A 26,703-nucleotide genomic window follows, 5' to 3' on the forward strand; every position below is an offset into this window, starting at 1 on the left:
ATTACTTTATAATTTAATTTGAAACTATCTAGATCCTCTATCCATAAAAAAAAGAAATACTTATTTCTTATTTAAGCCAAGATTTTACTTTACTCTTTTCTTAAAGAAGTCATAATTGGTCATCATTCTAAGATGTAGTCATAATTTTATACAAATAAATTAGGGACATAAATACAAGTGATTTTAATGAAGAACTACTTGACTGAGATATTTACATAGACAAATATCCTTACATAGAGAGAGAGTATCTCTGGAAACACAAGAAACAGTGATAACTCTGGGGAAGGAAACTAGATAGCAGGAAGACAAAGGGTAGATAGTTTCCTTTCCCTGTGTTCCCCTTTGTTGCTTTGAATTTTGTGCCATATGCATATGTTATCCTTTCAAAATTTTTTAAATTAAAAAAAAATCTGCCTGTTGCACATAACGCAATGGTATTTTTGTCTCAGATCCTTGAAGCTATTTTTAATTATAGTCTCCCTGGTTAGCACTAATATGTTGCTGGGTTTAGCCTGTATGCACAGAATATTATTCAATCATGTGGAATAACTGGTCTTATAAAAACTGAATCCAGGATATTTGCTCTTTAACTGAGTATTAAATTTTTAATTGGCATACTCTTACTTTTCCTATATATTTATATTTAGAGTTCTGTAAGTCTATAGAATAGGTAGATGTACAAAAAGATATTATCTAAATAATCTGAATTCTCTTAAATAAAAAGCAGTCTTTCCCTAAAATAGGTCTTCACTTTTTATCCTCAAAATGTACAGTGCCTTAGTCACAGAGATTCAATCTAAAAATAACAGCTACTTCTCAAGGAGAAAATTGAGCAACAACAACAAAAGCAATCATTAGAAATACAATAAAAGTTGACTTTCCAAACCTAGAAAATAACAGTTATATGGCCAGGAACTATACGCAGCACTTTATTCACATTACCCCATATAACTCAATCCTAACCTAAATGCTAACCAAGTATAAAAAAACCAAAACTTAATACTTCAGACTATAAGAACAAGAGCGCCCCAAAATTTGGAAATCATCTAAATTGCTAATGGATTAAAAGGAAACAAAATACAAAAACATGTTACTTAGGAAACAAACATGAAAACACTATCAAAACCCAACTCATAGATCCATAGCTCTGTTAAGAAGTACACTGCTATCTTGAAATGTTTTTATTATTTAAAAAGAGAAAGAAAAACTAAATATCAATATATCAATTTGAAAAAAAACTAAAAAAAAGATTAATATTTGATTTCAAGCAGGCAAAAAATTTCTAAGTAGAAAGGCAATAGGAAAAATTACCCCCCCCCCGCAAAAAAAGACAACTAGGTCTAATACAAAATCAAAAAACTTATGCACGACAAAAAATTACCCAAAGTGAAAGGAAAACAAGTTGGGGGAAATATGTACTGTAAATAAAACAAGATAAAGGATTACTATATTTTTTAAAGTTTAAATAAATCAGTAAAAAAACAATTAAGACCTCAAAATATTAATGGGGAACAGATATAAGCAATTTTAGAAATAAGAAATTCGAGCAAGCAAGCATAAAAAAATTCCAAAGCTTATCCAAAGAATGAAAATTACAAATCATAAGAACAAAGAGTTGTTTTTATCTATTATATTATCAAAAATTAATGATAATACCCAAAACAAATTAAAAGATTTTGGAACCATCATTTTCATGCAACAGTGGTTGTACTATATGGTTTACAACCATTATAACCTATTAGAAACCATTTGATTATCAAAAGTCATTGAAACAATTATTCCAGTAGCTCAGTAAATTTTACTCCTTGAAACGTAGTCTATCAAATTCAAAATAAGGGAAAAAATCTGTATGCGCCAAGATGTTGACTACAGTACTATTTATGATAGTGGAAAACTAGAAAATGTAAATATCTAAAAACAAAAAGGACTAAATACTGTTATACCCACTTGACTGGTTTATAGGCATTAAAATAGATGATTGTGAAAACACCTAGAAACATGGACAATGTTTAAAAATAATATTTTTTATTATTTATATATAATATAATATTTTAAAAAATTTCTCATCTAAATTTCCTTGTATATAATTATTTTCTTAAATATTAAATATAAGAAAGTTCAGGATGCTTTAAAATTAATCTCTAAGTCTAATCTCACTATTTCAACACTAAGAACAAACATTACAATTTTATTTTTAAGCAGAATTCCAACACAGTAATTCTAATTTTTTACTCTATACCATATTCAACATTAAGTATCTAAATTAACTATAACAAATTAACAGAAAAGAAATACTAAAATCTCTTGCCAGACTTAAAAAAAAGCCAACTCATTAGTCTTGCCTTAACTGTGTTTCCGTTTCTTCTAGTTTTTCTATTTTTTTCAACATCCTTTCTTCTTCCTTTTTGCTATTCTAAGGAAATAATCAATGTTGTTTATATTAATTACTTTGTTTCACCAAAAATAAAATTGGAACTATTATTTAAAACCTTTATCTGCCAGCATAAAATTCATTTAGTTATATATAAAATAAGACAATGGGCTATTTACCTTGCATAGCTCCACACTATTTTTCCAGCCTTATTTTAATTATTCCCCTAACAATCTCTATATAGTAGCTAAAAAAAACAAGTCTTACTTGCTGTTTCCCAGTAATAATTTAAGACTTCTATCCTCTGTTCATATTGTTGTGGCTTCAAGGAATGCTTTTCAATTCACTGTTATCTACTGAATTCATAGTTATTTATCTTTTAAGGCCAAAATCAATGCTATACTCTCTCTGAAGCCTTCTCTTCCACCAAGGCAGAAGCAATCTTGTCAATTCCGATTACACTTGGTCTCCAAACAACACATGTAACATAGTATTTTGTTTAAGTTATTTGAGCATTTAGTTTTTCTATTGAGCCATAAGAACTTAAAGAGGAAGATATTTTATTCACCATTGTATCCTCCACATTCTTACATGATTTACTTAATAAATACTTGTTGAGTAAATACTTCATAAAAATCTTGATGCTTAAAATTAAATTAACTTTATCAATGGGTAGTCTCTATATTCTGTTGCCCATTATCACCATCAAAATCAATATGCATATTTTTCTTCTGAAACAAAGTATCAGCTCTAACATAATCAGATTTGTAAAAGTGAAAGAATTTTGGAAAGTAATCTATTCTAATACCCTAATTTTACAGGTTAGAAAACTAAGTCACTGGTACTTTCTTTATCAACTCACATCAATATCTTCTTGCTGTTTCTTGATTTCTAGGGCCGTATCACTTGTTTCTTGTGCTAGTTCTTTGTTCTCCAGTGAAAGCCTGTTGCAGCTTGCATTTAGTTCAGTAGTCTTAAGCCTATTTTTAAAAAACATGTCAGACCTAAATATTTACCTATTAAATTATATGATGTGGAATTTAATTCAAGATAATCTCAGGGTAAAGAGAGAAAGGGCTGGGAGTATAAATAAGATTGGCCATTAGTTAATAATTTCTGAAGCTGAGTGATAGATATATGCTGTTTCATTACATTATTTCCTCTAGAAGTCTTTGTACATGTTTAAAATTTTCTGTAAGTTTTTCAAGAGGTCCTATTTCCTTGAATATTCCCTACACACCTCATGCCCCATATTTTTCCACAGATTTTAAAGTGTATATTATTTTCTTCATATAATTTTTGTCTATAGTATACTGTCTCTTAGAAACTATTCCAAATTTCTGGTGATTTGATTAAAGTAAAGTAGTACTTCAGGCATGAACTATTTTTAACAAAATATTTTCATTAAAATAAATAAAACTCAGTTTAACTTCTGTGCACAACACTTGAACTGCTCTAACAAGGTCTCAAATGTTCTACACTGGAAGAGAGATTACTGCTATTATTGGTTGCAATCAGGATCAATTTTAAATGAAAGAAGGGGACTGTGTGGCTCTATGGAATGATTTCAGCAGCACCTATTATCTTCTACTTACCAGTACTGGAAATTCATTAAAGAGTAAATTAAAAAAAGAAAGGTTGAAAAAGCGAACATACCAAGGATAACATAAATTTATACTAAAGTATAAATAACTAACCAGTCCATTTATTAAAAGGAATTTTGGTTAATAGATGAATTTTACCCATAATTCAATGACCTGTATGTATTTTGGTCACTTCAACAAAACAAATCTATGAAATAATTCAACAAAATACCAAAATAACTAGGTAGAACTGCAAATGATTACTTTTATCAGGAACTAAATATCTCTAAGAAAAGTAATATAGTGATCTTCTAAAGAAGTTTTCAACTTTGTGATGTATCCTTTTTATGCTAATGATATATACATATCATTGCTAATTTAATTAACAATGAAATTAATAAATTATTTTGATCTCTAATCAGGAATAAAACACAACTTTAACCCCATTCAAATAAATATTGAATATAACTTACTAATTTATTATTAACTATCAGAAAGCTTAGAAATTGAACACATAAGTTATTTGTAGATAGAAAACTTACTTCTCATTTTCAAGCTCAGTTTTCAGCTCTTTAACCTGTTTGGAATAATGCTGTTCGCTTGTCACAATGGCAGTTAACTGTATTTCCAAATCATGTATTTTTCCCTGGAAAATGTGTATAATCACAGCAAACTTTTTTTTACAATTTTCTTACTTAAAAGTATGGCCACTTTGTAATCAAGTCATATATTTGGCAATATTTTGGTAAGAAATGTCAAATTTTAAAATTTAATAGATTTAATGCCAGAACCATTATAATTTTAGAACAAGGAGCAATGACAAATGTAATTTAAGTGAATTCCATCTTGATATTCTAAAGCTCAATGAGTAAAATTATATTTACATATCATAAAATATTTTCATCAATTTTACTCTACCAGGTAATTAATCTCAACTAAAATGTTATGTTAAGAAAAATATATTAATTAATGAAATCAGGTAGAATCTTAAAAACTAAGCTGTTCTGGGGGCACCTGGCTGACTCAGTTAAGCATCTGACTTCAGCTCAGTTCATGATCTCGGGGTCCTGAGATCGAGCCCCACATCCAGCTCCATGCTCAGCAGGGAGTCTGCTTGTCCCTCTCCCTTTCCCTATGCTCCTCCCCCTGCTCGTACTCGCTCTCTCAAATAAAATCTTAAAAAAAAAAACTAAGCTGTTCTTACATTATAAAAAGATGGTTACAATGTAATGCTATTATGTACTGAAAAAATACATTTTTAAAATAAAAATATATTCTAAAATTATAGTATGAGCACTATAAAATTATTATAAATGAAGAATTTAATAAAAGTGAAATTTTAAATGTATAAAGAAATACTGAAGACATAAAAAATGTGATTGTTATACATACTATTGATATCTTAATGTTGACCTTTCTCTACCACATTATAATATGAAGATTCTCTAAATTTGTTTCAAATCTATCATTAGTATATTAAACATAGCAGGAACACTTCCTTTGAAAGGAATTTTGAGAAGAAATCCTTCACAAAGCTAATAGCTATACCACAATCTATTCTGTAAATCTGTACTCTACTAACAAGATGTTGGAAAGAAAAATGTATCTTTTTTAAACAAACCTCTCTGGTTTGGAGAAGACCAGTTAGTTCTTGTTCTGTTTCTTTTAATTCTTCAGCAATCTTCTCAAATTGTTTCTTTTCATCTAAAAGTTTTTGGTTTTCTACCTATTTAAGAACATTGAGAAATCATGATAGCCAAAGTACACACATATTCATAATAATCAAACTGTCTAACTAGAACAAAGAGAATTATGAGTTTCTCTCTGGCTAAATTAAAAAAAAGAGAGAAAACAAGTCATAATTAAGTACATTCTAAAGCTACATATGATGACAGAAGATTCAATGGACAGAGCCCTGAAATTTTTCATTGGAAAAAAAAAATCATACAGGTCATTGAATTCAAACCTTATCTTATACATAAATCACTCCAATTTATTAGCATTTATTAGTCACTCACTATTCCATCAATCCTGTTTGTCCTTATATTGTACTAAAATGTGCTTCCCTGTAACTTTCATGCAGTGGTCATTGTTCTGCTTTCCTTAGTCACATAAAAGTCTAACTCCTTTTTTACATGATAGCTAACAAATATTTGAAGAGAGTCATTAACACTCCCTAACTTTTCTCTTAACTATTCTAAAATCTCTAATTCTTATTATCATTCTTCCGATGAAATGGTTTTGCTTTATTCCCTCAGGACGGACTCACTTTGTCAATACACAATTTTAAGTAAGGTATCAAGAATTAAATTCAATGTTCTAGACAACCAAGTTGAACAACCCACAGTCAACAGGCCAAAACCAGCCACTGCTTGTTTTTAATAAAGTTTTACTGTAATACAGCCAATATGTTTATGTATTGTATATTCCCATTTTACCTTATAACAACAAAGCTGAATAGCTACAACAGAGATCAATATAGCCCACAAAGCCTAAAAATTTGCTACTGGCTGTTTAGATAAAAATTTTGTCAACCTCCGCTTCAGATGAGTCCCATACAATAAGACTTTCTGCAATGATAGGACATATGATAGTAACTGAGCACTTCAAATGTGGCTATTGGAGCTGAGGAACTGACTTTTAAATTTGGTCTACTTTAATTAATTTAAATTTAAATGCCACATTTGGACAGTAGCTACCATACAGAACAGCATAGCTCTAGAAACTAAGGAAGACTAAGTATAAAATAACCACTGTTTCTTTAGTTATGGGTACTTAATTACTATTAATTCCTCCTTGGAATTTTATATATATATATATATATACATTCAATTTTTATGTTGTTTACTCAAGCATGAGATCACAACAATTTCATTAAAGACTTGGCAATAAATGTCCTATATTAATAATAAAAAACTACTAATTGACACCAAACCCTGCCTCCCTGAATGCTGGAGGTGCATTTCCACTAGGGCAAGTCCACCTGAGAATCAGCTCAACAGGCCCCTCCCCCAGAAGACCAGCACAAACAACTCACTCACACCAAGTTTATAGATCATAGAGGGCTGCAAAGCTTCAGCTCTTAGGGAAAACAGTATATAGCACTCTTTGTATTTTTATTCTTTAGTATTTTATTATTTTTTCAGTTATTTACTTATTTTTTCAAATCTTTTCTTTATTCATTTTTAATTTTCTTATATATACTTTGTATTTTTTGTTTCTTTTAATTGTATTTTAGTGTGTGTGTGTGTTTCTTATTTTGGGATCTAGTTTTTATTTTTATTTATTTTTAACAAGCAGACCAAAACAAACCCAGGATCTAGTTTTTTTGGGGTTTTTTTGTTGTTTTTATCATTGTTTTTGTTGTCTTTTTCTCTTTCTTTCTTGCTTTCTTTTCTTTTCTGAACAAAATGATGACACAGAGAAATTCACCCCAAAAGAAAGAACAGGAAGTAGTACTCACAGCCAGGGATTTAATCAATACAGATAAGTGAGATGTCTGAACTAGAATTTAAAAGAACAATTATAAAGATATTAGCTGGGCTTGAAAAAAGCATAGAAGACACTAGGAAATCTCTTACTGTAGAGATAAAAACCAAAATCTAGTCAGGCCAAAATTAAAAATGCTATAATCGAGATGCAGTCCCAAGTGGATGACATGAAAACCAGGATGAATGAATCAGAAGAGTGAATCAGTGACAGAGAAGATAAAATTATGGAAAATAATGAAACTGAAAAGAAGAGGAAAGAAAACTATTAGATCACGAAGGTAGACTTAGGGAATTCAGCAATTCCATAAAGTGAAATAATATCCGTAATATAGGAGGTCCCAGAAGAAGCAGAGTGGGGAAAAAGGGGCAAAAGGTTTATTTAAACAAATTATACCTGAGAACTTCCCTAATCTGGGGAAGGAAACAGGCATTCAAGTCCAAAAAGCACAGAGAACTACCCTCAAAAATCAACAAAAATAGGTCAACACCTCAACATATTACAGTGAAACTTGCAAATTACAAAGATAAAGAGAAAATCCTGAAAGTGTCTCAGGACAAGAGGTCCTCAACCTACAAGGGAAGACACAAATGGCTGGCAGCATACCTGTCCACAGAGTCCTGGCAGGCCAGAAAGAACTGGCAGGTTATATTCAATGTGCTAAATGGGAAAAATATGCAGCAAGAATACTTTACCCAGCAAGGCTGTCATTCAGAATAGAAGGAGAGAGAAAGTTTCCAAGACAAACAAAAACTAAAGGAATTCGTGAACATTAAACCAGCCCTGCAAGAAATATCAAAGGGGACCCTTTGAGCAGAAAGAGAAACCAAAAGTAACAACCACCAGAAAGGAACAGAGACAATCTATAGGAACAGCAACTTTACAGGTAATACAATGGCACTAAATTCATATCTTTCAATAATTACTCTCAATGTAAATGGACTAAGTGCTCCAAACAAAAGATATAGGGTACAGAATGGATTAAAAAAAAGACCCATCAATATGTTGCTTACAAGAGACTCATTTTAGACTCAAAGACACCTCCAGATTGAAAATGAGGGGGTGGAGAACCATTTATCACGCTAATGGACATCAAACGAAAGCTGGAGTAGCCATCCTTATATCAGACGAACTAGATTTTAAACCAAAGACTGTAATAAGAGCTGAAGAAAGACACTATATCATAATAAAGGGGTCTATCTGACAAGAAGACCTAACAATTATAAATATTTATGCCCCCAACTTGGAAGCAGCCAAATATATAAATCAATTAATAACAAATTTAAGAAACTCATTAATAATAACAATAATAGTAGAGGACTTTAACACTTCACTTACAACTGTGGACAGATCATCTAAGCCAAAGATCAACATGGAAACAAGAGCTTTGAAAGACACACTGGACCAGATGGACTTAACAGATATATTCAGAGCAATTAATCCTAAAGCTGAATACACATTCTTTTCAAGTGCACATGGAACATTCTCCAGAACAGATCACATACTAGGTCATAAATCAGGACTCAACTGGTACAAAAAGATTGAGATCATACCACGGGTATTTTCAGACCACAGTGCTATGAAACTTGAAGTGAACTGCAAGAAAAAATTTGGAAGAACCACAAATACAAGAAGGTTAAAAAACATCCTACTAAAGAATGAATGGGTCAACGAGGATATTAAAGAAGAATTAAAAAACACATGGAAGCAAATGAAAATGAAAACATGACAGTTCAAAACTTCTGGAATGCAGCAAAGGTGGTCCTAAGAGGGAAGTACAGGCCTTCCTCAAGAAGCAAGAAAAGTCTCAAATACACAACCTAACCTTACACCTAAAGGAGCTGGAAAAATAACAGCAAATAAAGCTTAAATCCAGCAGGAGAAGAGAAATAATAAAGATTAGAGCAGAAATAAATGACATAGAAATAAAAAAAACCACAGAACAAATCAACATAAGTAGGACCTGGTTCTTTGAAAGAATTAACAAGTTTGATAAACCCCTGGCCAGACTTATCAAAAAGAAAAGAGAAAGGACCCAAATTTAAAAAAATCACCAATGAAAGAGGAGAGATCACAACCAACACCACAGAAATACAAACCATTATAAAAGAATATTATGAGCAATTATATGCCAAGAAATTAGGTAATCTGAAGGAAACAGATGCATTCCTAGAAATATATAAACTACAAAAACTGAAACAGGAAGAAATAGAAAACCTGAACAGACCCATAACCAGCAAGGAAATTGAAGCAGTAATACAAAATCTCCCAAAAAACAACAGTCCAGGGCCAGATGGCTTCCCAGTGGAATTCTACCAAACATTTAAAGAAGAATTAATATGTATTCTTCCGAAACTGTTCCAAAAAATGGAAATGGAAGGAAAACATCCAAACTCATTCTACAAGGCCAGCATTACCATGAGCCCAAAACCACACAAAGACCCCACCAAAAAGGAGAATTACCAATATCCCTGATGAACATGGATGCCAAAATTCTCAACAAGATACTAGCTGATAGGATCCAACAGTACATTAAAAGGATTATTCACCATGACCAAGTGGGATTTATTCCTAGGCTGCAGGGGTGGTTCAACATCCACAAATCCATCAACATGAGACACCACATTAATAAAAGAATAAGAATCATATGATCCTCTCAACAGATGCAGAAAAAGCATCTGATAAAATACAGCATCCTTTCTTGATAAAAACCCTCCACAATGTAGGGATAAAGGGAACATACCTCAACTTCATAAAAGCCATATACGGAAGACCCACAGTGAATATCATCCTCAACAGGTGAAAAACTGAGAGCTTTTCCCCTAAGGTCAGGAACATGACAGGGATGTCCACTCTTACCATTGTTGTATAACAGTACTAAGAGTCCTAGCCTCAGCAATCAGACAACAAAAAGAAATAAAAGGCATCCAAATCATCAAAGAAGAAGGCAAACTTTCACTCTTCCCAGATCACAGGATACTCTATGTAGAAAAGCCAAAAGACTCCACCAAAACACTGCTAGAACTGATACAGGAATTCAGCAAAGTCACAGGATATAAAAAAAAAAACAAAAACAAAACCAATGCACAGAAGTCTGCTGCATTTCTATACACTAACAATGAAGCAGCAGAAAGAGAAATAAAAGAATTTATCCCAGACGAACCATGAGAGACGATGGACTCTGAAAAACAAACTGAGGGTTCTAGAGGGGTGGGAGGATGGGTTAGCCTGGTGTTGGGTATTAAAGAGGGTACGTTCTGCATGGAGCACTGGGTGTTATGCACAAACAATGTTATGCACAAACAATGAATCATGGAACACTACATCAAAAACTAATGATGTAATGTATGGTGATTAACATAACAATAAAAAATTAAAAAAAAAAGAATCTATCCCATTTACAATTGCACCAAAAATCATAAGATACCTAAGGAATAAACCTAACAAAAGGGTAAAAGATCTGTACTCTGAAAACTATACAACACTTATGAAAGAAATTGAGGAAGACACAAAAAAATGGAAATATTCCAAGCTCATGGATTGGATGAACAAATATTGTTAAAATGTCTATGCTACCCAAAGCAATCTATAGATTCAATGCTATCCCTATCAAAATGCCACCAGCATCTTTCACAGAGCTGGAACAAACAATTCTAAAAATTTTTATAAAGATTTTATTTATTTACTTGACAGAGAGAGCACAAGCTGGGGGAGCAGCAGAGGGAGAGAGAGAAGCAGGCTCCCTGATGAGCAGGAAGTCTAATGTAGGGCACAATCCCAGGACCCTGGGATTATGACCTGAGCCAAAGGCAGATGCTTACTGGACTGAGCCACCCAGGTGCCTCCAGAAACAATTCTAAAATTTGTATGGAACCAGAAAAGACCCTGAAATATCAGAGGAATGTTGAAAAAGAAAAGCAAAGCTGGAGGCATCACAATTCCAGATTTCAAGCTGTATTACAAAGCTGTGATCATCAAGACAGTATGGTACTGACACAAAAACAGACACATAGATGAATGGAATAGAATAGAGAACCCAGAAATGGACACTCAACTCTATGGCCAACTAATCTTTGACAAAGCAGGAAAGAATATCCAATGGAAAAAAGACAGTCTCTTCAACAAATGGTGCTGGGAAAATTGGACAGCCACATGTAGAAGAATGAAACTGGACCGTTTTCTTACACCATACACAAAAATAAATTCATAACGGATGACAGGATCAAAATCCTAGAGGAGAACACAGGCAGCAATCTCTTTGACCTCGGTCGCAGCAACTTCTTGCTAGACACATCTCCAGAGGCAAGGGAAACAAAAGCAAAAATGAACTACTGGGAGTACATAAGGATAAAAAGCTTTTGCACAGCAAAGAAAACAATCAACAAAACTAAAAGGCAACCTACAGAATGGGAGAAGATATTCACAAATGATATATCAGATAAAGGGCTAGTATCCAAAATCTATAAAGAAATTATCAAACTCAACATCCAAAAAACAAAAATCCAATCAAGAAATGGGCAGAAGACATGAACAGATATTTTTCCAAAGAAGACATCCAGATGGCTAACAGACACAGAAAAAATGCTCAACATCACCTGGCATCAGGGAAATACAAATTAAAAAATGAGATACCACCTCACACCTGTCAGATGGCTAAAATTAACAACTCAGGAAATAATAGATGTTGGTGAGGATTCAGAGAAAGGGGAACACTCTCACACTGTCAGTGGGAATGCATATTGCTGCAGCCATTCTGGAAAACAGTATGGAGGTTCCTCAAAAAGTTAAAAATAGAACTACCCCTCGACCCAACAATTGCACTACTAGGTATTTATCCAAAGGATACAAATACAGTGATTCGAAGGGGTATATGCATATCCAATGTTTAGAGCAGCAATGTCCACAATAGCCAAACTATGGAAAGAGCCCACATGTCCATCAACAGATAAATGGATAAAGAAGATGTGGTACATATACAATGGAATATTACTCAGCCATCAAAAAGAATGAAATCTTGCCATTTGCAATGATGTGGATAGAACTAGAGGGTATTATGCTAAGTGAAATAAGTCAGTCAGAGAAAGACAAACACGATATGATTTCACTCATATGTGGAATTTAAGAAACAAAACTGATGAACATAGGGGAAGGGAAGGAAAAATAAGATAAAAACAGAGAAAGGGGCAAACCATAAGAGACTCTCAATTCTAGGAAACAAACTGAGGGTTGCTGGAGGGGAGGTGGGTGGGGGGATAGGGTAATTGGGTGATAGGCATCAAGGAGGGCACTTGATGTAATGAGCCCTGGGTGTTATATGCAAATGATGAATCACTAAATTCTACCCCTGAAACTAATAATACACTGTATGTTAACTAAATTGAATTTAAATAAAAATGTTTTTTAAAAACCTAATTGGACTTAAAGAGTCTGAATTTTATCAATAGGCAATGTGTAGCTATTTAAGACCAACTATAAAGCTACAGTAATCAAGACACTGATATATTGGTGAATTGATAACAAATAGATCAAGAAAACAGAAATAGTCCAGAAACAGAACCACACAAATATGGCCAATTGATTTTTATAAATGTGCAAAAGCAACTCAATGGAAAAAAGGAATCTTTTCAACAAATGGTAATATCCCCCTAGACCAATCCAAAGTATTTAAATCTTAAATATCTCTCAAAACCATCCATTTTTTTCTCACCACCACCTCCCAGCCTAAGCTATAATCATCTCTCCTCTGGCTACTGTGATTGTCTGTCTACTTAACTGTTCTATCTTAACATACTGTTCTCAATATTGCAAGACAAATGAGATTTTCAAAACGCAAACCAAGTCACTCCCTACTGAAATTCTTTAGAGCTTTCCATTCCTCTTAGGATAAATATAAAATCATCTTGATATGATTCAAAAGGCCATGAATTGCCATGCTCCTACTACCTTAACTCTCTAGCCTCATTTTGCACGACTCTCCCTTTCACTCCATGTTGCACTCACCATACTCCTTCCTATCAAAGGAACTTTACACATTATATGTCCTCTACCGGATAAGCTCTTCCCTTCCTTATCTGGATTTCAGTTCAATCTTTACTTTTTCAAAAAAAGGCTCTTCTGACCTAACTAGTTGAAGTCCCTTAATTATAGGTGGCATAGCACTGCCTTTATTAGCACTCTCCTTTATTGCCTTTGTCACCATCTTAATATTACCTTTGAATGATTGCTTATATTTAAGTGTGATATTTCATGACTGTAGATCCATGAAAGCAGCATATGCATCCATTTGCTCCCAACTGTACCCCCAGAGTACAGCATAAAAAAAACTCAACATATGTTTGCTAAATGGGCAAATATATTGTTTTATTTATTCCTTATAACTACCCCATTAGATGTGTACAATTATTTTCCCTATTTCATAGATGGAAAACTGAGGCATCAAGAGTTTAGTTAATTTGCTCTCAGTCATACAGCTAAGAAGTAAAGAGCTGGATAGCAATCAAAACATTACAATTTTAAAGACAAAGGTATTGTGTTCTATTGCTGTCCAAATATAACAAAACCCTAAACCAATCCTTATCTGCTTAGGAGTGAATCTTTATAGTAAAAATAATGCTTAGTATTCATTCATTCAACAAATATTTATAAAGTGTCAGTCACTGTGCTAAGTAAATACTAAGGTTACAAGGAAAACAGGACATGGGTTCTTAGCCCTTATGGGAGCATACCTTCATTCCACTATTTATTTACTCAGGACCTACTATATACCGCCTACTGTGCGAAGTAAGGGTGAGTCAAAAGGGTGAATAAAGCTTTAAACAATTATACCAAAAATAAATTAATTCCATTTGTGTTAAGTGCTATAAAAGAAAAGTTCAGGGTGGCTATAGGCACAAGCCATACAGAGATCTAAACTAGATAAGAGAGGTTTATAGATAATATCAAGAGAGATTACCTAAACTGATATTCAAGCTGAGACTTGAAGTATAACCAAAAAAATAAGAATGCATTATCAAATCTGAAAGCAGTGTAAACATTATTATTCACAAGAGTTCAAGTAAAGCAATTCAATGGAGAAAGGATAAGCATTTGGAAATAATGCTTCCCAAGAGATGGAAGAATTAGGAGTTGCAAAATCGGGTAGAGATGCAATAGGTTAAACCCAAAATCAAATATCTGTAATCATAAACAATATTATATAGGGGTTGGCAAACTACAGCCTGCTAGATAAAATCAACCTACAGTCTCTTTTTGTAGGCCCTTGACCTAAGAATAATTCTTACATTTTTACAAGTTTGTTAAAAATAAAGGAGAAGAGGAGGACAAGAAGGGGGAGGGGAGGTGTGGAAATAGGAGGAAGAGGAGAAGAGAATTAACATTCTGTATATAGACTACAAAGCCTAAAATATTTATTCTCCAGTCCTTTAAAATTTTGCCGCCCATGCTCCACACATTATAATCAATTAAAACATAATTTTGCCTATCCTAACAAATTCATTAAACATGATTCTGTCTGAACACTAAACATAGTTACTGAATATACAACATATATATCTTCCCCAAAATTGTAGCTTTGTGGCTCAAAGGTATCACAGGCATACCAAATTTACTACCAGTAAATCAGTAATGTCACATGCATATTTGATCTTATTTAAATGTACTGCCAACACACATTCAAATAATGTTCACCAAGACAGTTTTCAAAATATATTGAATTTGGTACAGATAAGAATGTGGCTTTACTAAAACACAAATGTATTTTTTTATATTTTAGCTGAAAACACTAATATAAAACATCTATAGTGTGAGAGTCTAAGTCAGTGGATTCAATATTTTTTTGAAAAGTAACTGCTCTATATTAACAAGAGAAATTATATACTTACCAAGATTTTTTTCAATTCTTCAAGTTCTACTTCTTTGTTATTTTTAAGCTTAGTCATCTCTTCTAAAATAAACAAAAGAATAAAAAGGTGTTAAAATCAGATTAAAAGAACAGCAAAGAAGAGACAAGAAATAAGAATACCATTGTTTTAAAGGGAAAAAAACAAGAGATGGGTTAGTGAAACTAAAGCACCATAAAGCACAGAGGAAGTCGAAATGGAACTACACAAAAATGATAAATATTAATAGTAATGTTTCTATAAAGTGGAATTCCACAACCAAATGAACTCAAGTTCATTAACCAAAATAAGCAATGGATCTGTATAAAACATATTTGGGATGAAGTCACACAGCATGTGCCTTTACCTTTACTTCATCACTGTCTAAGTATCTGACCTCTTAATCTTCACTCCAAACTAAAAAGTGATTCACTTTTCTCAAGCTACTTCTGACCATTGTACTCTGGACCTCAATATTCCTACCTCCTCTGAGACTTTAGTTGCCATGTTATCTCTCTTAGAGGAAACTTTAAATTCCCCCATCCCTTCTAAACATCTATTTGAATACAAAACAATCTGATGGACCTGTCTGCCCTTTCATACTACCATCAAATTTCTTACTTTGTTTTGCAGACAAATTCCTGTTTGTTATCTATGCATTTCTTTCTTAGCTCCATGCAAAACTAATGCCTATCTCATTACATTAATTACACCTCTTATTACATTAACAAAACTATGATCTTAAAGATCATCAATAACCATTTTGTGGTATAATTCTTAGTCCTCTTTATTGTGGAGCTTTCTGGCATTTGATGTTATTAACTACTCTCTACTTTTCTCCCTTTGATTTTCAAGACCTTGCATTATTTGCATTTCCTGTCCTCTCTAACTCCTGCTCCTATTTTCTTTGCTGACACCCTTCTTTTTTCTACCCTAAATAATAACACTCTACAATGCTTTTCTTTCTATCTTCTATTAATTCAGTATTAGGTTAATTAATTTTAAAACATTTCCAGCTCAAACCTCCTGCTTTCTTCTCCTTTTTTAGATTTTTTAACTGCCTACAAAGTTCCCAAATGATGTCTAGCTGTCACCTAAAATTTTATTGTATCTGAAACACTGTCCTTCCTCCCTCACTGTTATGGGTTTTTAATAACTGGAGATATAAGAGATTTGCTGGAAGTTTCCCAGACTCTTTACATTAAAAATAAACAAAAAATTTGTAATAATTGCCCATAGTTTTTAAGGAAAAAAAGCAACAAAATATAAAATGCCACCATGGACTCTCAAAGAAGAACCTGTCACAAGCAAAGCTTATTTCACCACAACATTTCATTTTAGGTAAAAAAGGTTAATTTTTTCAAACTCAAGGATTGATTAAAGATAGTAGACTAAGCATGTCTCCACATTTTCTCACCCCCAATCCCTTTTTAAAAGACACAAAATATATATATATTTACAACATTAATAAAACCAGACCACCATGAACAAACCAAAAAGTTGAAGAATCCTGGCAGGGAGAGGGGGGACCCACATTAATTCAATGAAGGCTATGTGAAACACCTAGACCATACCTCCCACCACACAGTCCACCTCAAGTTTAATCAAAGATTTAGGAATTGAGGCAAAGGGATGCAGCAGTGCCCCAAACAGCTCATGATCTCTAAGCAAAATAAACATCTCCTAAACCCAAAAGATTAGCCACCAAGCCCACCTTTCCTTATAGTACCTCTCATCTCCCCCCCTCCCCACACCACATAATCAGAAAAATCAGATTATAACGTATGTGGGTGAAAAAAGATTTTCAAATATTTAGATGAGTAAATAATCAAGAATCAACAATTAGTGAAGAAAAGCAAAACCATAAAAGAGAGGCACCAAATTCAATTAAGAGAACTAAAATAAAATCCAAGAAGGAATTAATAAAGCAAACAGAAGCAGATATTTTGCTAAGTATAGTATGTTCCAACAGGGTACAATATCCATGAAATAAATCACCTAGAGCTCTTAGAAATTTAAAATTTGACAACTAAAACTTTAAAAATAGCAAAATAAACGTAACTAAAGACTGAATTAGCAGGGGGAAACCAAAAAAATTTTCCCCAAATCTCCCCCAAAAAGAACTAAAAGGCAGAAAGTATAAAAGAGAAATTTTAAAATATAAAGGATAGATCCAGAATTTCTAAAATCTACCTGTCAGAACTTACAGAGAGAATAATGACACTAGAAAAGAAAAAATAAGCGGAGAAAAATTTTCAGGGCTGAAGACAGACAAAATGTCCTCAGATTCATGAGCTCACCAAATGCTAGCATAAGTGTGATATGATTCCACTTTTAAAAGGTATTCTCTCATGCCTGTACCACTCAAATAGCTTCCAAACTAATTTATCAACTTCTACTTTTTTCCTATCAGCATTCCCCACCCACCATCAAATTTATCTGCCATACAGAAGTTGCAGCGATCCTTTAAAAATGTAAACCAGATCATGTCATCCCCGTACTTAAAATCTTTTAATGGTTTTCCTTCATGTTTAGAATAAAATAAAAATTCCTTTCCTTGCTCCTACCCGATTTTGTCCTTATCACCTCATACTTATTTCATTACCCTTTTCATATCACTTCTTACACTCAGTCACCTAGGCTTTCATTCAGTCACGTGAATTAACCAAGCTCTTTCACAACTCAGAGCATTTCTACATGAGTTTCCTTCTGACTGAAAAGCTCTCTCCAACTCACATGCTTTACCTCACTAAATCTCACTTATTTATGAGGTCAGCTAAAGGTCATGCCTTATCACGGAATCTAAATTAGGCCCTATTATTCTCTTACATGGTTTCATTTTCATTGTCTTCATAGCACTTATCCTAATTTGTAATTAAATATTTGTTATTTTATATATGTCATCAAATAAGAAGCAATAGAAAACACTAGAGAGAGAATTTGTTACATAACAGAGTAAAAGCAAACATGGGTACAGATACAGAAAAATAACCACAGTAGTAAAACCTGTTTAGAGCAACATTAGACTAAATTGAAGAGAGGAGACATATGAAGAAACAAAGCAAACTCTACCAAGTCAAAAACAGAATAAATTGACAAAGACTTTGTGTTTATAGTTGGTTTTAAATTGCTTTGTCTGCACTACTTTTTAAATGAGCAATAAAACAACAGGTGATATTTAAAGAGTTCGAACTCAAGCAATGAGGTGAGTCTTAAATTTACAACACAGAAAAGTCAGATTTGTATTTTTAAAGGAACACTCTGGCATCAGTGCAGAGAATCAACAAGAGACAAGACTAGAAACAAAAATACTGATTCTCAAGATATTACAATTAGTATTAGTCAGAGGTGTATGGTCCAGACCTAATACCAAGATATAAGAGGTAGAGCAGACTTTATCTGTGCAGAAAAAAAGTGGTCTTAGAATGAGTCAATGACTGAGACTGCTGAGGGAACGATGGAGGCTGATGGAGGAATATTCTAACCAAGATGTAAGCTTAAGAATATACCATCAAGGAAGAATGCAAAGCATAATCAGGAAACAAAGCAATAAGAATAAGGGCTATTGCAGTAAGAAAAAAGTTTATGAAAATAAGGCAAACCTTCTGTTTGTATTCTATTAAATACAACAAGGGATGAACAAAGATGAAGACCAATGAGGACGATCTGAAGCACAGTTTGATGATTTATCTGCCAAATACAATTTGTGTTCCATTATGTTACTCACATGCATCCCTCTGGTAGACTAAGAGAATGTGCTGGAATAAAACCAGGAAAGAAAAAATAAGGGCTAGAACTGTTCTAGGTCTGTGGAGATGAAGAAAAAGGGAATGATTCAAAAGACAAAGTTACATTAGGTAGATTTTATAAGCTAGATATTAAAAGTTAGAAACAACAGCACTGGATAACCAATTAGAAGAGAAAGATAAGGGAGAAAAGAAGAGAAAAGAATATCATCCAAGATTCTGATTTTGAGAACTATACTTTTAACCAAAGAAGGAAATAAGCTAATGCTGATCACTTATGTCATTGTTAACACTGCTCTTCTACACAAAATGCTTTCCACATTCCACCATTCTCTACAACCACCCAAAGCCTCTTTATACCTTAAAGTCTACTTTTAAAATCTACCTCTTCTATAAAGTCTTTTCCAATTCTGCAGTCTACACTGATACCTTTGGCTTCCTCTTGTCATCAGCATTAACACATCTCCATCAGCAACAAATCTGTGAGAATTCACCCCAAATACGTAAGTATGTATAAAACACAAATACATATTTACATATCATATACAATTTTAAAATAGAAATACATGTATTGTGATATTCATTATAAAACATATGAAAAGCATAAAATAAATAGAAGGTCCAATATTCCCTTCTCTTATCCTAATAGAATTCTTGCTCATTCCCTCATTTTGGAAACAGTGTTCTAATGATTTTATGTATTCAACTTTTCCCCCCCAATATAGAGATTTCTCAAGAGCATGGTATTTTACATCTTGTTTATGTTCCCACAGTACCTAAGATAATGCTAAGAAACACACATAGAACTGCTTCACAGTTCTAGAAGAATTCCTTATCCAAACTTCTCTTAATATATTGCTCTGAGAAAAATCACCTTATGCATTTGATTTGTTAATCTGACAATAAGAGACACTTAATTTCAAATCAGAGTGAATTATTACAAATATCTATTAAAGATATTTTAAGTTATTCCTTAATATACAACATTCAATTGAAGGAAGATTTAAAAATCAGATGAAAAATGCATTTACAATCATTCTAATATAAAATAATACCAAAGAAATTATTTATAATTGAATAGTACAATTTTGGATGCTCCAAGATTGGTCTAGCCTATAGTAGGAAATTAGGCACTGCCAAAGGAAAAGCGTAAATAAGTTTCAAAAGTTCAACCAAACATCCTACCAAGACAAAATTTCTTGCAATTATTTTAATTATAAAAGCAACCAAAGCTAATAATAAAGCTAACAGAAAGTTGTATAGATAGTCTAGAAAAAACCTGCCAATTCATGAGTTATTTTAATTTATAAAAATAATTCTTTTCAGGGCACCTGGGTAGCTCAGTTGGTTAAGCATCTAACTCTTGATTTCAGCTCAGGTTATGATCAAGCCTCATGTCAGGGCTCCATGATCTGGGGGAGTCTGCTTGAGATTACCACTCCCTCTGCCCCCCCACCCCCGCTCTTGCACATGCTCACTCACTCCCTCTCTTTAAAAATAAAATATAATAAATATTTTTAAAATAATAATTCTTTTCACCAAAATAAGAAAAAATGTTTTTCTATCTTTGTAATTCTCATCTGTACATGTCTGTAAATATGGAACACAGGAGTTATTAAGATTAGCTAATTAAAGGGTCATAAATTCACAAAATAACCACAGAATTTCTCTCTCTTTTGGCCATGAAATCTATTGAATATTAACAATACCACATGACAAAACAGGATAGCATTTTACTATAAGTAGTTCATAATCCAACATGACAAATCAAGAAAATTTCAAAATTCAATTAAAATATAAGACATTTTCCACTAAGAATTATTAAGGCCTCTAACTCCTAAAATAAGAAAAACAGACTACAAACATCTCTTAGGCTCCTTATACTTCTAGGTATCTATCTATCTATCTATATATATATATATGCATAATGGAACTGAAGTCTTTCTTAAGGTTTAAATCTTCTGTCTTTGAAAAGTCAAAATAAAAATTACAAAATAATTATTGATAAATGACAGAGGAGAAACTGTATTTTATTCTGAAATGGGTTATGTTTTTATAATTGGCTAATATTATCATCTACACATGTTATTCTCTAAATCTTACCCAGTTCACTTGATTTCTTCTGAAGCTCCATGGTGAGTATTTTCAATTGATCGTCACTTTTTTCCAATCTTGTAAAATATATTAGTTTACAATGTAAAACATTCTCTTAATCAGAATTCATCTAGTAACTAAAATTGGTGCAATTTAACAATATATATTCACTCAATTATGAAACATTTTTTGAGTATCTACCATGCCATATAGCATAACACTTCAAAATAAGATATTGTTAATACATAGTTTTATATTAATTACATCTGCACAAAAACCTTAAAGCTTATGGTGACAATTTATCTCTTAGCTACTGATGATAATCAAATTAATGCATCCTAGAACTTTGAAAGAGACTGAATATGTAACTATTATTACATCGAATTCTGCCTTAGGAGCAATATAAATGTGAGAATTGTGCAATTCACTTAATTCCTCCAGCTTTCTGCTTCCTCATCTCTAAAACTGAGGTAATTGGAATAGATGATATTTAAGGTCACTTAGAGTTTCAGAATTTGAAAATTGCTTAGATAGATCAACCAAGAATATGTAAGATGAGCTGAGTTTTTAGAAAAGCTAGCTTTTCTTCCTCCACCACACATAGGCAGTAGAAAGAAATACTGGTCATGACTTCACAGAAAAGCTTGTTCCTCTCTTTCATTCTACCAGACTTAATTAACCCTAATGCTAATGGGACAAAAATAATCACTTAGACCTCATAACACAGCTTTATAAATGCAAATATAAAAAAAGTGAAAACAGAGGAAGTTTTTAATTCAAGTTTTAGACAAGCTGATCTAGAAATGCAAATGAATATTTTATAGTTACTCATATTCATTAATTCACTAATTTAATAAAAGTGCTTGAGTACCTACCTACTCTGTTCCATGCTAGTTACTAATTTTACATATCAGAAAGGTTACAAACCCCACTAAAACAAACCCACAACCTAGGAAGTTATTTCTATGAAGCTAATAATAACCCACAGTTTAATTAAATATGTCCTATCACTGCATCAGCACTTACGAGCTTGTCTATATAGCTTGTCTCTGTGACAAAGTATGCATGGGAACTATCCTAGAGAATACCTGCTATCTTTTCTCAGGATACCTGCTTACCTAATACAAACTTTTAAAATGTATTCCTACTTTTTACATTAAAAAAGAGACTTGGTGAATCAGAGAAAGACATGTATCATATGACCTCACTGATATGAGGAATTCTTAATCTCAGGAAACAAACTGAGGGTTGCTGGAGTGGTGGGGGGTGGGAAGGATGGGGTGGCTGGGTGATAGACACTGGGGAGGGTATGTGCTATGGTGGGCACTGTGAATTGTGTAAGACTGATGAATCACAGACCTGTACCTCTGAAACAAATAATATATGTTTTAAAAAAAAAAAAAAAAGATAGTAGGAAGGGAAAAATGAAGGGGGGGAAATCGGAGGGGGAGATGAACCATGAGAGACTATGGACTCTAAGAAACAAACTGAGGGTTCTAGAGGGGAGGGGGGTGGGAGGATGGGTTAGCCTGGTGATGGGCATTAAAGAGGGCAGGTATTGAATGGAGCACTGGGTGTTATACGCAAACAATGAATCATGGAACACTACATCAAAAACTAATGATGTAATGTATGGTGATTAACATAACATAATAAAAAAAAGAGAGACTTGGGGGTCGCCTGGGTGGCTCAGTCGGTTAAGCGTCTGCCTTCAGCTCAGGTCATGATCTCAGGGTCCTGGGATCGAGCCCCACTTTGGGCTTCCTGCTATGCAAGGAGTCTGTTTCTCCCTCTCCCTCTACCCCTCTCCCCACTCAAGCTCACTCTCTCTCTCAAATAAAATCTTTAAAAAAAGCGAGAGGGACTTGGTTACAGATGTTATAGGAAGTCAGTTGACAATGAAGAGAAAATACAATGAATATTGCAAATAAGTTGTTTTTATTCAGATAAATAAAAAATATTTTTACCTTTGCTGTTCTGTTGTCAATAATTCTTTCAAGTTGCAGATAGAAGTTTTAAGTTCAGTAACCACAAAAGAATGAGCAGTTTTAGCTTTATTAAATTCTTCCATTTGAGCTTCTTTTTCTGCAGTGAGCTCATAGATTTTTTTTGTTGCTACCTGTAAATCTTCCTCTAAAGCCTTCTGAGTACTCTAAATGAAATAAAGTACAAAACAAATGCTATAATCCAAGGGTCTTAAGAAAAAAAAAAAAACACAACTTATCTGCTTCTGTAATTTGCTGTCTCTCCCTCCCTCCTTATTCTATCACCACCCCACCCCACCCCCTAGCCAATCCAGAATGCCCATTCAATACTCCTATCTCAATTCACCATTCTCCCAAAGCCAATCTGTAGTCGCAACCTCCCAATGGAGTCTTCCTTGCCCAACGTGTTCTTTCAATTTTTAGAACTACTGTAGCAATTTTTGCCTGAATCTCTGTTGGTACCTAGCATGATCTTGTATTTTAATTATACTTTTGACATGTTTTTATCCAATGTTTTTAATTAAACTATAAGCATTTTGTAGACTGGGATTTTATCTTCTCTATTTGAAGTTCTGGGTCCTTGTACATAGCATTAGCATTCAGTAAATATCTCTTGATTCATAATGTAAGGCTTATCACACACTAATCTGTTTTTATATCATACCACACTTCTTTGCAAAGACATTTTAATATCTTCTAGTTCTGATGTCAAATGATCCTGCTTCTCATTTGATTCTTTTAAGTTTTCATTCTGTAATTCTAAAAAGGAGAGTTGTAGATTGGTAGTACTTAATAAAAAATATATACCAAGAAAGCAAATTATTTGTTACAATTACTTTTTTTCCTCCATGAGATACTCTAAAATGAAGTATAATTATGCAAATATAGATGCACTGATATTGGTTATCATCTACTTTTACTGACTTTTCAAGATTATTATCTCCCCAGCACTCAACAGTGAATATATGAGGATTTTTGGTACTACATTTTTAATAATAGCTAAACATTGGAAACAATCGAAATATTCAACAGGAGATAAATTAAATTACAGTGGTACATACACACAATGGCATACCATGTAGCCACTATAAATGATGATAGACTTTATTAATCACTAATTTGGATATTTATTCACAAAACATCACATAATAAAAAGGGCAAGTTTAAATGATATTTATATAAATAGTGCATGTGAAAGAAAACAATACACACACAAAAATATTACAAGTAATTTATCTCCTAATGGTGAAATTATTCCATATTTTATTTTCATCATTGCCCATCTTGAGTTTCAGATTTTTCTAAATCATGATCTCAGACTTGTGCGATCAAGCCCGGCATTGGGCTCCACACCCAGCGCAGAGTCTGCTTGAGATTCTCTCTCCCTCTCCCTTTGCCCCTCCTGCTCATTTTCTCTCTCCCTCTCTCTTTCTCAAATAAATAAGTCTTTAAATAATTAAAATATTATATTCATATGCTGAAATATTATGAAAAAAAGCTTTTGACTCTATAGCTAATTTATTAAATACTAAGTGTTAGGTACTAGTCTATGTGCTTTATGTGTATATGTGCATTCACTTTTAAACATCATAAAAACAGTAGGACAAAAAAAGAAGTTCATGCTCTCTTTCCTGGGTTAAAATTATTCTATGTCCTCTTACTAGCTACCTAACCTTGGGCATGATACTTAACCAGTCTTCACTTTTCTCAACTGGAAAAAGAGAATAATGATAGCTATTCATATCTGGAAGGATTGCTGTTAGGATCAAACAAGATAATGCAACTTAAAATGTTTAATGACAGTGTCTAGCATATAGTCAATAAATGTTAAAGATTATTATGACAATGATAATGATGGTGTATACTAGAAATTGAATCTTAAAATTCATGGTATTTACAATGTAATTGGGCTAGCAGACAAATAATCAATGATAAGTGATGATGGGCACTTACTCAGAAATTCTGGAAATATAGAGAGGGGCACCCAAACCAAAAAGGGTCAATAGAAGTCAGAGGTAAGGAGAGACAGACATAGAGAGGGAAAGTTCAAGGAAGGCTTCCAGAAAGTGTCAGCTCAGTTCAAACATTTGAAAGCCAGTAAGAATTAACAAGAGTAAGTGGGAGTTGGGAGAGAAAAAGAATATCACAGGTGAAAGAGCATGTACAAAGATAAAAATGGAGGAGACAAGATGACATTCTGGGGTCTAAAGGAAATTTATTTCAATAGCATGAAACTTAAAGTATGAGGGAGGAATCAAAGCAGATATGACTGGAAAGATAATAAGGACAAGATCATAACAGGATTTATATGACTTGCTAAAAGTATATGGTTCATAAGTCATAAAGACCATGAAAAATGACGAAGATGTTAAGCAACAAAACGATGTTTCAGGTTTATATTTTTAAAAATTCCCTTCTGAAAATCTGTGTAGGAATGAAAGGGTAAGTGGTCCACTTCTACTGTCAAATGCTCTACCACTGAGCTCCAGACTCTCAGCCAGGAGTCTGCTTGAGATCCCCCCTTCCTCCCCCGCCCTGCTCCTCCCCCTGCTCATGCTCTCGCTAAAATAAATAAAATTTTTTTTAAAAAATTAAAAAATAAAAAAACAAGATTCATCTATATGCTCCCTATAAGAGACTAACTTCAGACCTAAAGACACATACAGACTAAAAGTAAAGGGATGGAAGAATGTGTCATACAAATGGAAGTGAAAAAATAAAAATAAAAAAAAAGCCTGGGCAGCAATACATATATCAGACAAAAGAGATTTCAAAACAAAGACTATGGCAAAAAAACAAAGAAGGACACTTGTGATGAGCACTGGGTGTTGTATGTGATGAAGCACTAAATTCTACACCTCAAACTAATATTACACTTTATGTTAACTTGAATTTAAATAAAAATTTGGAGAATTCAAAAGAAAAAAAGGACAATACATAATAATAAAGGGCTCAATTTAACATGACAATATAATAATTGAAAATTTCTGCACACCCAACATAAGAGAACCTAAATACAAAAAGCAAAGATTAACAGACATAAAGGTAGAAACTGACAGTAATATAACATTAGGGGCCTTAACACCTCACTTACATCAGTGGAGAGATCATCCAGACAGAAAATCAATGAGGAAACAGTGGCTTTGAATGAATATTAGATCAGTGTACCTAACAGGCATACACAGAACATTCCATCCAAAAACAGCAGAGTTCACGTTCTTTTCAAGTGCACATGGAACATTCTCCAGGACAGATCACATGGTAGGCCACAAAACAATTTTCAATAAATTTAAGAAGCAATCTTCTTAATCATATCATATCAATCATCTTTTCTGAACACAATGATATGAAACTAGCAATTACAAGGAAAAATATCTGGAAAGAACACAAAAACAGTGAAACTAATAAACTACATGCTACCAAACAACAAATTGATTAATAAAGAAATCAAAGGGAAAAAAACAAAGAAATCAAAGAGTAAATCAAAAAATACATAATGAAAATGAAAACACAACAGTCCAGGAAGTTGAGGGAAGATGGCAGAAGAGTAGGGAACCT

The 26,703-nt window shown here is 33.0% G+C and overlaps 1 protein-coding gene across 1 annotated transcript in view; it reads right to left on the bottom strand.

The window, feature by feature from the left end:
* SYCP1 (synaptonemal complex protein 1) overlaps nt 1-26,703 on the bottom strand; it is a 146,474-nt gene that overhangs the window by 65,320 nt on the left and 54,451 nt on the right. The window contains exons 12-19 of the mRNA XM_078072570.1: nt 23,810-23,904; nt 23,128-23,312; nt 21,170-21,237; nt 15,324-15,385; nt 5,576-5,680; nt 4,497-4,600; nt 3,234-3,351; nt 2,343-2,413 (exon numbers count right to left, since the gene is read on the bottom strand). Coding sequence (XP_077928696.1) covers nt 2,343-2,413; nt 3,234-3,351; nt 4,497-4,600; nt 5,576-5,680; nt 15,324-15,385; nt 21,170-21,237; nt 23,128-23,312; nt 23,810-23,904 — 808 coding nt within the window. The remainder of the gene's footprint in view (nt 1-2,342; nt 2,414-3,233; nt 3,352-4,496; nt 4,601-5,575; nt 5,681-15,323; nt 15,386-21,169; nt 21,238-23,127; nt 23,313-23,809; nt 23,905-26,703) is intronic.

The sequence above is a fragment of the Halichoerus grypus genome, chromosome 5 (assembly GCF_964656455.1).
Source record: "Halichoerus grypus chromosome 5, mHalGry1.hap1.1, whole genome shotgun sequence".
Lineage (NCBI taxonomy): Eukaryota > Metazoa > Chordata > Mammalia > Carnivora > Phocidae > Halichoerus > Halichoerus grypus.